At 40.0% G+C, this 12,705-nt stretch overlaps 1 protein-coding gene across 10 annotated transcripts in view; it reads right to left on the reverse strand.

Annotated features, from left to right (window-relative positions):
• LOC134217380 (sodium-coupled monocarboxylate transporter 1-like) overlaps positions 1-12,705 on the reverse strand; it is a 114,647-nt gene that overhangs the window by 42,808 nt on the left and 59,134 nt on the right. Inside the window, exon 1 of one of the 10 annotated variants that reach the window (XM_062696358.1) lies at positions 7,365-7,704. The exons of the other annotated variants lie outside the window; for them this stretch is intronic. Coding sequence (XP_062552342.1) covers positions 7,365-7,370 — 6 coding nt within the window. The 5' untranslated portion in view covers positions 7,371-7,704. Of the gene's footprint in view, positions 1-7,364; positions 7,705-12,705 lie in introns of those variants that run through there. 10 annotated transcript variants of the gene reach the window in all.

The following is a 12,705-nucleotide window of genomic DNA, read 5'->3' on the forward strand; positions in this document are numbered from 1 at the left end:
AAAGCCTTGGTTGATTCGGCAGACAATTTGATTCAAACTCAAGGGCAATTTGGAGATCTTAGAATAACTCATATGCCTACATTTGAGATGCAAGTTAAAGACAAATATTCGGAGATTTGGGATGAATCCGCACCTGAGGAGTCTAGGGAATTCTTGGATGACCAGGAAAGGAACGGCTGCTTAAGGCATTATTGAGTTTGGTTTAATAGATCATATAGAGCATGAACCATTTAATAAAAGAGATAACAGCCCTTCGGTTATGCGGGTACACCTCAAGACCTATATTCCAGGGAATTCTTGGAACGGAATTTGGTTCAATATATTAAATTGAGCATAAACCTTTTTTTTTCAAGAGATAACAGCTCTTTCGCTACGCTTGTAGACCTTAGGTCCTCGGTTACGCGTGTAGACTCCAGGAAATTCTTGGATGACCTGCAACGGAACAATTGTTGAAGGCAAATGATGTGTATACTAAGCCTCTACTTTGTGCTTTGGGTTTCTTAGACTGCCTTCTTATAGGCTTACTTTTGGATGTCAATAATGTTTCAAATTCTTTTAACGTCACGTGCCGTAAAAAGGAGGCCGTAAAACGAAGTGACGTAAAAAAACTGCCGTAAAAAGAGGGTTGAGTGTAAAATAAAATTTAACCAACGCAGTACAGATCAAAGTGTCCGTTTTTCAGTATATTGTGGAACTGTTGACAGTGGCAGCACGGCATACAAAAAAAAACTATGAAGGGTCAGTACGCATGTAAACATTCAGTTTAAATGTAAACATATGACGTAGCCTGACATAACTACTATCTTCGGACAAGCTGAACCGAGACGACGCTCTACGGTCACACCAGGAGGGTGAAACGCCTGTCATCCACGATACAATGGCACTCTACCCAACATCGTTTTTGGTACTTCTGTTCTTGGTACATCACTTCTGGGTGGTATATCCGAATTTAGCTGCTCATTTTGGGTGATTGCCTACATTTGAGATGCAAGTTAAAGACAAATATTCGGAGATTTGGGATGAATCCGCACCTGAGGAGTCTAGGGAATTCTTTGATGACCAGGAAAGGAACGGCTGCTTAAGGCATTATTGAGTTTGGTTTAATAGATCATATAGAGCATGAACCATTTAATAAAAGAGATAACAGCCCTTCGGTTATGCGGGTACACCTCAAGACCTATATTCCAGGGAATTCTTGGAACGGAATTTGGTTCAATATATTAAATTGAGCATAAACCTTTTTTTTTCAAGAGATAACAGCTCTTTCGCTACGCTTGTAGACCTTAGGTCCTCGGTTACGCGTGTAGACTCCAGGAAATTCTTGGATGACCTGCAACGGAACAATTGTTGAAGGCAAATGATGTGTATACTAAGCCTCTACTTTGTGCTTTGGGTTTCTTAGACTGCCTTCTTATAGGCTTACTTTTGGATGTCAATAATGTTTCAAATTCTTTTAACGTCACGTGCCGTAAAAAGGAGGCCGTAAAACGAAGTGACGTAAAAAAACTGCCGTAAAAAGAGGGTTGAGTGTAAAATAAAATTTAACCAACGCAGTACAAATCAAAGTGTCCGTTTTTCAGTATATTGTGGAACTGTTAACAGTGGCAGCACGGCATACAAAAAAAACTAGGAAGGGTCAGTACGCATGTAAACATTCAGTTTAAATGTAAACATATGACGTAACCTGACATAACTACTATCTTCGGACAAGCTGAACCGAGACGACGCTCTACGGTCACACCAGGAGGGTGAAACGCCTGTCATCCACGATACAATGGCACTCTGCCCAACATCGTTTTTGGTACTTCTGTTCTTGGTACCCAGCTTCTGGGTGGTATTCCCGAATTTAGCTGCTCATTTTGGGTGATTGGTTCGTACGCAGTTAGTGCTAATTATCGGCAATTAACTTTTACTGGTGAAAACTTACAATTAGTTGATTGTGGTATATTAAGCCTTTTGTGTTTGTATGGCTTTTTTATGTTGAAAAACAGCCCGTCGATACTTCCGAAGCTTTGTTATCATGCATTAAACGAAATTAAAACAAAAACATTGTACGCCATATTGTATGAATGGTGGGTAGGTGTATTAGCCTTCTCTTCAATCCTCTGGGTCACACACAGCATGCTTACTTTTGTACTCTAGCATGTGACGATAAAATTTGCGTCACTTTTGAAGTGTCATTTTTCTTACGTGTCTACCTTGTTGTCTGTATCGTGGACCCCCGGTAATATGACCGTTTTTAATCTGAACACTTTTTAATTTGAACCCCGTTCGTTTGAGCATCGTTCAAATTAAAAATGGTTCAAATGTCATTTAGCACGCGGAATCGAGAAAAGGAAAATGAAACATCGTGAAACGGAACGCAGTGAGTATTCGCAGTTTGAAGTTTGTATGAAAGTTGCTATAAAAACTTTTATGGAAAACTGCACCCCAACGCTTCCAATTAAGGTCACTCCTGACGGAATCCAAGTTCCAAAGTGCTCGCGTTTTCGGGGGCACACCACTCGATTCAGAGGCGGCGCACAACTGTCATTTTTGTTTATTTAGCTTTGCTGCGTCGCAGCATGCGTGAAATAATAAAAATGACAGTTGTACGTTGCTTCCGTATCGAGTGGTGTGCCCCGAAAACGCGAGCACTTTTAAACTTGGGTTCCGTCAGGAGTGACCTTAAGCTCTAAAAATATTGTACCGCGCATGAAAAAATCTACTCCTCCGCTTATTTTTATTAGCAACGAGCGCCAGATAGTTGCCTAAGAAAAAACATACATCAGAAGCAAAAATGTACTTCGATATTTTTGAACTTTTGACCGCCACGTGGTGTATTATGGCGATGAATGCACGTGGTAGCACGTGCTTTTTTTTTTCTGTGGTAAAAATGTACACATCTATGAGAGCCTTGGAAAATTATTACAAAATTTGTCATTTTATTGCAAGGCACAATTATGAGTTAAGATTGAAAATCATAGATTTTTTCATCATATTTTTTTAAAAGTTCCATGCAACATCCATCTTCCTTAGCCGTTTGGTAAGATATGCGGCAACAAAGCAAGACCATGTTGAAGGTCAGTGGCGTAGCCACGGGAGTGGTTTTGGACATATCCCCCCCCCAGAGACAAATTTTTTAGAATATTTTTTTTTTCAAACTTTCTCCACAACCAAACCAACCCCCCTCCCCCAACCAATTTTCTGGCTACGCCACTGTTGAAGGTGGTTGGGTTTGATTTATGGTCTAGGAAATTTTTGGGTTGGAGATTGTATCGACTTCCTTGGGCATAAAACTATCATCGTGTAGTCTCATGATATACGAATGCAAAAATGGATTGGATTAGAAACTTTGCGGTTAATACATGTGAAAGTTGATGAGCACTGCGAGGCAGTAATATCCTAGTGGGGGATGTGATGACAATGAGAAGAAGAAGAAGAAGACAACATCCGCCATTATGCATTTTTGTCTTAGATATCTTCTGAGACCAGCGAAGGTACTCCCAGGGGTACATGGAGAACCGTTGCATAACAACTAGTATGAAAATGATTTACTAGGCGGCCACGCTTCTTTCTTCGACTAAAAATGAATAAGTTTTCATGCCTAACTCATTCGTAAATTATGAATAAGTACGGAATAGACGCTAGAGATTGTCTACGTTTGTTTTCCGTTAGCTAATATTTTCACAAATGACCAACATCGACGGAAGGGAAAAGGCCTCTACTACTCATAAAATCACTCATATAATCTGTTGTAGGACATTTTCCAACGAATATTACCATTACAATTCACCGGCTGCGTCACATAAAAATGTTAAAAACAGCACAGTAGCGTTCATTTTGCCGGGTTGAATTCTGCCAAGGCTGCCTTCCAAAAAATATCAAACTGACTACAAAATGGGCCATGGCATAGATAATTTGAGTAACCCAGAACGAACAAAGAATATTTCTTCACATCCAAATCAAAATTCCAAATAACTCTGTCTCCTTTTTGTTCGCCATTCCCGTGCTATAGAAGCTGAATAGGGAGAAGCTGACCAAGGAGATATAAGACCTATAAGTAATTTGAAAATCATGATTTCTGATAGTTACTCTTCCTGGATTAGAATGATTCCATTTTTGACCGCTCTTACAGTCACCCAGAAACTTTTGGGATCGGTCAGTCATACCAAACAAAAATTAAAATTTATTAGTTTTCTTTGCATTACATTTTGCTCTAAAAAATATTCCAGGAATATAAAAGACGTTGTGATAAGAATTTGGGATATTTTGTTTGTTCATTCAGAACACCTTCTCAAAGTTAAGAATAACTTTTATAATCGCATTCGACTCTGCGATCCACCGCAATAAACATTTCCGATTCTGATGATTTTTTAAACTAGTCCTTCTTCCACTGGGTATGAAGCTTCGAAGCTTAATATATGGAAGAATAATACCCATTTTACAATTTTGCTACTGCGTTACGAAAATATGATAGACTTTGAACGTTAACATCTCAGCTATTCCCCGATGTATTTTAAATTTTTCGAGTCAAGGAAAAGTCAAATATTCTGTAGAATCTTCTGTAATGTTGACTTTCAATTATTTAATTGTGTTATATAAATGATCAGGATCTTTGATGTGAGTGAATGATCATTTCAGCAACTTATCGGATCATTTATAGAGAAATGACAGGAAAAAGGTTTTTGTAGATTCACCATACATGTTAAATATGCTTGGGTTGAGGGAGAGAGGGGTAAAGTTATTGCATGTCAGAGTCAATAGTGTGAGCCTGAATAACAACCGTTTCATCATTTTGTATTCTATTCAAACTGAATGATCAAGATCTGATCTATTCAACGAAGTGATCGGTTTTGCACATCTCTAGTTGGGTGCTATTGAGCTAGTGATTGGATAGTTGCTTGATTTCAAGTGAATCGGTCCTTTTCAGTGCCTAACATTTTACATAAGAAAGGAAAAGAGTGAGAGTAAATCGGACCATAAATATCCATATTAACTTCTAATGAGTTTAGCACCGCCCAAACTTTAGCCGAAATGTTTTTTGAGTTTTTTTAACAGCCCTAGCAGCACACAAATTCCGCATAAGTTACTGCAACTTATGCGTGACCGGATTCAGTCACAATCAAGTTGCTGCAACCATTTTCGTCTGACTTGCGCTGCTCGGGAGCGTGAAACTGCTAGAACAGACGCCTCTCCTTTGACGAACATGTCAATGCGAATCCGAGTAGCTGATGCAGTCACCACCAGTCGCCTCCTTTTCAGGCTGGAATTGACATCGATGAACTTTACCAAAGTTAGCAAGTGAAATTCGAAGTAAGAACCTCCCCAAGATAGGTGTCTAGGGCCAAGAGGCTGGCAAGAACGCGGACCGAAGATCGACTTCCACATGAAAAAGCATCTGAAGAAGAAGCCGTACCCCGACCAAGGACAAGCCCTGTTCCGAAGCCGAATCGAGGAAAATTATCTTGGATCCGAGATCCGATACACGAATGGGTCCAAAGCCAACGGATAGGTAGCTATCGGTATCTGCCTTGACCTGATAGAAGAGTCCTCAGATGAAACTACGGCAATTTTCCAAGCCATAGAAATCCCCAGAACAATACACCGCTGTCCTACGTGTCCTACTCTACGAGCGCATTGGCAGCACTAGTGTCCCCAAATAATAGACATCCGTGGATCCAAAGTGGTGGAGGCCATTACCGACAGTGACGTCACCCTCATGTGGGTACCCGGACGCTCCAGTATTCGGGGCAACAAACTCGTAGACACTCTGGCCTACGTTGGACACAACAGTAGTTTCCTGAGCCGAAAAGTCCCAGCTCCTGATGCAAAGCTATGGGTGAAACAGGAGACTACATGGGCCACCGAATGGAACCGACAGAGGAACTTTTGCCGTACGATTAAAAATTCCACGCTGCCCGGCGAAGATCTTCTTAGCCGGCGTGAGCAAGTTGTCCTCTCCCGCCTCCGCACTGGGCACACCAACGCGTCCCACAACCTGGGCATCGACAATTTTCATCAATCCTGCGAAATCTGACGACCCCGAAATAATAACCCGACCCGTACCAATCTGAAGACAGACATAACATAACAGTAACATAATTCATTATTGGTCCGAGCACACAATTCAAGTACACAGAATTTTGTTTTTACGCGATTTTTTTTCGCTCGTATTTTTGATCGTGTGACTTCGATTTGCCACCAAACTCTTCGCAACATGTTTCAAAAAATCCAGAATAAATCGAAGAAAAATCACATGATAATTTATATACGGTAAACATTTAGGATGAGTGGAAAATTGAGAAAATGTAAATCGTGTAAAAACAGAATCCAGTGTATAACAAAATCCCAGTACCCTTCAGGTTCTTCCAATAATTACAATAACAAATTTGCTATCGGCACCCCAATCGGACGACGTTTCATTTTTCTCGCCAGCCTCGGGCTGAAAATCTCTTTAATAAAGACAAAACAAGTTGTCCGCAGACGACTTAACTGATAATAATAAAAATGTAACCTATCGAAATGGTATCGTTTTGATCTCTAGTATTTAAACAAAAAAAAAGTGATAGTTTAACAAACGCCAAGAATTGTAGCTTCTTCAAGCGGTTTGAAAGAAGCTGAAAAGATTCTGATTAATTCCCGCTTTTTTTAATTCTATCAAATTTCCGATTGGTGATAAACCAGCCTAAGGCTGAAGATCTCGCTAATAAAGATTAATAAAACCAGGTTTCGTGGTTGAGTGTACACGCTGATTAACTAAGTTGAATTGATATTTCCAAAACTTGAACATGTTCAACTTTCTTTTCGTTCAAGTGAGTTGAACGGATGTGTTTGAGCGCTCAATTCAAGCGACTTGCTCATTTCACTAGCCTAGTCTATAGACTATAGTTAATTAACTTATATGATTTAATGTAAAAGAAATTTCACACATTCAGGCAAATATCGTTTAGATTTACGACTTTCCATTATTTGCATTGTATTTTGTGTAAATTCCAGCAACTTTTTCGACTGAGCTGGCTCAGGCCCCAGATAGTCGTTTATCAGGTCTGGTCATGAAAAATTCTCGACTAACAATGTAGCAAATGCTTAGCTTGCTGCTGACCATGGTGAATTTCAGGAGCACCTTTTATCGAGTACCGATTATACATAATCACGGTTATAAAATAGTCCATATAGCCAGACCGTAGAGATAGTTGACCGAACTTCCTGCTATTGTTCGTTCACCGACGAAGGTTACAAGTACCCAACCGAAATTGCCCGGCCGGCAATTCTCTAACGCCAACCAAAACCTGCACCTATGCAAGGCACTCGAGCACTTCCACTTCCACCCACGCACGTAACGATTCGCCAAATCAGAGCAACACATCATTAAACACAATTACCAGCATATTTCCAGGCCCTTCCGTCGCGGATCCGTAGTCTAGACTATTTATGGTGTAGCTCCAACTTCAGCGGTAGATATCCAACTCGGATACCGGGAATCCCCGCCCGGTTCGAACACTGTACAAAAACTATCGGAAATAGATCACCCCGTGTAACGACGCACTGAATCGATCGTAACCGCGCGCAGACTGTTGATCTGCTGCTAGCTGCGAAAATTGCAATGTCTGCCCGCCAGCAAAGGGAAATGTGGACTTCGTGGTGTGACCGCGAACGCGATAGTGATCCGTCGTTTGGCGGGTACAGCAGCAGCAACAGCTGTAGTCACAGTTCACACTATAGGTACCAACCGGCTGCGATGATAGATGGTGATATAATGTGGACAACTAGCGTCACTCAATGGCGGTGTGGCTGTGGCACGTATCACACTTAGCATTTGATGGGTTGTATAATTGAACGATAATGAGAGGATAGTGAACACGCGGGGCAGCGATGGTGCAGTGCTCTCGTTTCTTTGTATTTGGTTTTATTTTCGGGGGAGTATGCAATGAATTGAGAGGATGGAATTTTTTAGTAAAAAAAAATTTGAATGGTAATTCAATGAATCAAAGGATTTCAAAATGCGCGTGACATTACCATGGAGTTCGATTCCGATTTAATTTTGATAAAATTTTCAGACTTTAGGGAATTCTGATATTCATTAAAGGAATTTCATGGACAATGTTAAATATCGCAAAAAACATTCGTAAATACCAAAACATTGAAAACTTGAAGAGGATTTTCTAGCTTCGAATAAATTTTTTGAATTGATTTTCTCTAGCATGGGAACATGGCAGACATTTAAAATACATTAATTAGTGACCCTTCAACCTAATTACACCCGATTCTTTTTTTACACGGGGGATGCGTTCCGTGTAAAAAAAGTTTTCAGTTCAAAATTTGAAAATCCGTGTAAAAAAAGTTTTATGATTTCTCGACGAATCATGCAAAATGGAGCAACTTTGCAAAAATTTTGTATGGGATTTATTCTTACACGGCCGTGTAAAAAAAAACCGTGTAAAAACAGAATCGGGTGTACCTGATTTTTGTACATTTTGTGCTAACAATGCATGCATAAAAATAAGGCCGAAGAATGCACTTTGGGAAGGGGCATGTAGGATCACACAAAGATCCTCTTTTTATTTAGAGATAAGAGTAACATCTATAATGGAACAGAAAAATTATTAAATTTTAAAATCAAGCTTCAAGTGAATCTCTGAGATTACAATGTCAAAGTTGTACTTGCGAGGAACGTACAAGAATTCTACAGAAAATCATAGGAATGCGAAAAGTTTATTAGGATACGGAAACAACAGTAAAAAGTTTGATCTTGATGATCTATCAATGCGTACACAATGCGTAAGGTACTGAAGAAATCTGTGAAGGACAGCAGATGAGAGCAATACAACTTCACAAAATCACCTGGCATGGCAAAACCCGGTGCTACTGTGATCAGTGGAAGCTCATACACCTGGAATAAGGCTCAGCGACCTCAAAGGACTTCATGCTGATTACCGTCATAATCAGCATCGTCATCGATTATATCAGCTATAAATGTCAGTGAGCAGAAAGAGAAAATAAACTGCAAATGCGCCAACTAAGGGTACAAGCTACCAGACAGGCCTGCTCGAATCATATTGAGTTCTTCTTAACTATTTCCACAGACAAACATACATAACACTCGCCAAATTTCCATCGTTCACTGATTTACTTGTCAATTCAAATATTTATTAGTTGGTCAATCGGTCACTAGTGGCACGCTAATTAGATTTGCTCTAGTTTGACATTTGCTCACTACCGCCATCTGGTTGATGATTTGCACAACTAACTGAAATCAAGAGATGTCGTTAGTGTTTAAATGACGATGAATTTTTATGAGTGAATGTTCAATCTGTTATGTCTGTTTGTCTGTGCTGTTTCCTTCGACTAATAATACCTTTCGGCCATTTTACATCCCCGGCAGATCCCAGGCAGATCCCAGGACCTTCCACCGTTGGCTGTCAGCAGCCGTTGCCTCTGTCCCTAGTCAGTCTATGTCAGTCCTTAGTCAAGCATCTATCCCATACACCAACGACACTCCGTTCTCCTGGATTTGGTCCACTAGATGACTCTGCGAAATTTAGTAAATATGTTCTAACTGCGAGAAAGGATTGTTTGGCAAAACTCATTCAACCGAAAGCTTTTTAGCCGAACGCCACTTGGTCGAATAACACGTTAGATCAAAAGTCATCTAGCAGAATTTCCCGTTTGGCCGAAGATATCAATTGGCAGAAAAAGACATACGGCCAAGCTGGTCATTTTACCGAGTAGGAAGAAAAATCCGTTCGGCAGTAATGATCATTTTGCTGAATAGGTGACACGGTCGCAAATGTCGATTGGCCTAACATGTCTGAATATGGCGAAACGGTCTTTTTGTCCAAAAAAGTCGTTCGCATGAATAGGTCATTTGGCCGAAAATGCTATTTGGGCCAAATGGTCGCTTGACAGAAACGGGCATTTAGCCGAAAATTTATTTTGTCCAAACGGATCATATGCCCATAAATGTCATTTAATAAACGGGTCATTTGATAAAAAAATTTGTTTGGCCGAAAAAAAAGTCAATGTGAAAAGTGCAAAGTGATTAATTATGATTGAAAAATGAAAAGTGAGAAATGGGAAGTGAGATACAAAAATGAGAAGCCAGATGTCTCTGTTCAAACTTCTCAATCCTCATTTCGCACTTCTCACTTCTCTCTTTGCATTTCATTTTTGGCGCACTGAGAAGTGAGACTTCTCAATTCTCACTTCTCTCTATTTTTCCACTTCGCACTTTTCACAGTGGAAAATAAGTAAAAAATAAAAAATAGGAAGTGCGAACTAAGCGAACTAACTTCTCATTCCTTGTTTGTAACTTCTCACTGCGCACTTTTAGGTTGTATACTATTTCGCCGAAAAACATTTCGCGGAATTTTTTTTCGCGGTACGATATTCCGCGCAATGTACCAAATCTCCGAAAGACATTTCGCGGAATGTACTTTTTCACCGAAAATCATTCCGTGGAATGCCATTTGGCGGAATTCAGTTAGAATAATTATCATTGAAATATTTACGTCTGCCCTAGAGATAATCGGGTTTCGTATTTTGCAAATCCGAACCCGACCCGAACCCGATTTGTAAATTTCCTTCAAACCCGGACCCGACCCGAACCCGGATTATTTTTTTTATCAAACCCGAACCAAACCCATTGGGTTCGGGTTCGACCACCTCTGCCGGTATAAGGCGAAAGGAGTTGAAATGTCTTCTTTAAAAGAACGCGTCTGCCTGGTATAATTCGAAGGGAGGGGTAACACCTCTTTAAAATGGATGCGTCTGCCCGGTGTAAGGTGAAAGGAGTTGATAATGTTTTTTAAAGAACGCGTCTGCCCGGTATAAGGCGAAGGGAGAAGTAACGTCTTCTTTAAATGTATGCATCTGCCCGGTATAAGACGAAAGGAGCTGATAATGCCTTCTTTGAAAGAACACTTCTGCCCGGTATAAGGCGAAGGAAGAAATAACGCCTTCTTAAAAAGGATGCATCTGCCTGGTATAAGGCGAACGGAGTTGGTAATGCCTTCTTTGAGTAGATGCGTCTGGCCGGTATAAGCCGAAAGCAGTTGATAAAACCTTCTTTAAAAGAACGAATCTGCCCGGTATAATGTGAAGGAAAAAGTAATGTCTTCTTTAAATGGTAGCGTCTGCGGAGGGAGTACAATGCCATATTTAAATGGATACGTTTTCTCGCTATAAGACAAAAGGGAAAAATAAAGGATTATTCATAATAACGCCTATCCGTAACAAAATAAAGAGAGGAGAAAACCTGTTAATTATATCTGGCCCGTCTGGAAAATATAACTAAGGATTTGTAAGGGGCAATTGAAATTTTGAAAACTACTTTTCACATTCTGGGAGGCCTTCATTAGCCGTGCGAGAAGATGCGTGGCTACCAAGCAAAACAATGCAGAAGGAGGCTGTGTTCAACTTCTGGCCCGGTCTAGGAAATTTATCGAAAAAAAAAGTTTAGGTAAAAAAGCTTTAACGTGTTAATCTCTTGTTATACGAATGCAAAAAAAATGGTAACTTGGCTTAGAATACAACAAGGCAGGTAATAATTATGAAAGTACAGAATGAACACTAAGCTATTATTATTATTAACATTCCGCGAAATGGTACATACCGCCAAAAGTTATTCAGTGAAAAGGTACAAACCGCCAAATGTTATTCCGCGAAAATGAATTCCGGGAAATAGTTTTCGGCGAAATGTTATACAATCCACTTTTTATTTCTCATTTCTAACTTCTCAATTACCATTTTCACATTCACTATTGTTCGGCCAAACGACATTTTTGGCGATCGACTTACGGTCACACGATCCATTCGTCCAAATAATATTTGCGGCTGGTCCTTTATTGGTTACTTTATTGGTCCAACGACATTTTCGGCCAAATGTCCCTTTCTGCCGAAAGGGGAAGGGTCGTTTGGCCGAAATCCATTCGGCCGAAAGCCATTTGGTCGAATAACACTAGGCCGAACAAACCATAAGGCTGAAACCCATTTGGCCGAAAGTCATTTGCCCGAAAGGGCCATTTGGCCGAAAAGGTTATTTGGCAGAAAGGGTCGTTTGGCCGAAAGGGTCGTTCACAGTAAGACGTCTCTCTCTGAGGTCTCACTTCTCACTCCTCATTTCTCACTTCTTACCGGGAAAAGTGAGTAGTGTGAAGTGGGTAGTGATACGTCTCACTATTCACTTCACGCTTCTCACTTTTTTTAGTGAGAAGTGAGAAACGAGGAATGAGAATTGAAACGTCTCTTTTCTAACTCCTAATTTCTCACATTTCAAATAACCTATTCGGCCAAATGTCATATCCAGCCAAATGTCTTATTCGGCCAAATGTCTTATTCGGCTAAATATCTTATTCGTTCAAATGTCCTATTCGGCCAAATGACCCTTTCGGCCTAATGACACTTTCGGCCTAATGACCCTTCCAGCCTAATGAACTTTTCGACCAAATAACCCTTTCGGCCTAATGACCCTTCAGCCAAATGACACTTTCGGCCAAACGATCCTTTGCCAAATGGTATATTCGGCCTAGTGGCATTCGGCCAAACAGCCCTTCTCCATAAATAAATACAAAATTGCCCTCAATAATGCAGAATTTTTATGAACAATTAAAAATTTTACAAGAAAAAAAACATATTACAACTTCTAAAAAGAATAATTTTACATAACGAAATCAAAAATTTTCATTGGAAAAAATACAAAATTTTCATAACTAAACCAATATTAGC

Source organism: Armigeres subalbatus, chromosome 1 (assembly GCF_024139115.2).
Source record: "Armigeres subalbatus isolate Guangzhou_Male chromosome 1, GZ_Asu_2, whole genome shotgun sequence".
Taxonomy (NCBI): Eukaryota; Metazoa; Arthropoda; class Insecta; order Diptera; family Culicidae; genus Armigeres; species Armigeres subalbatus.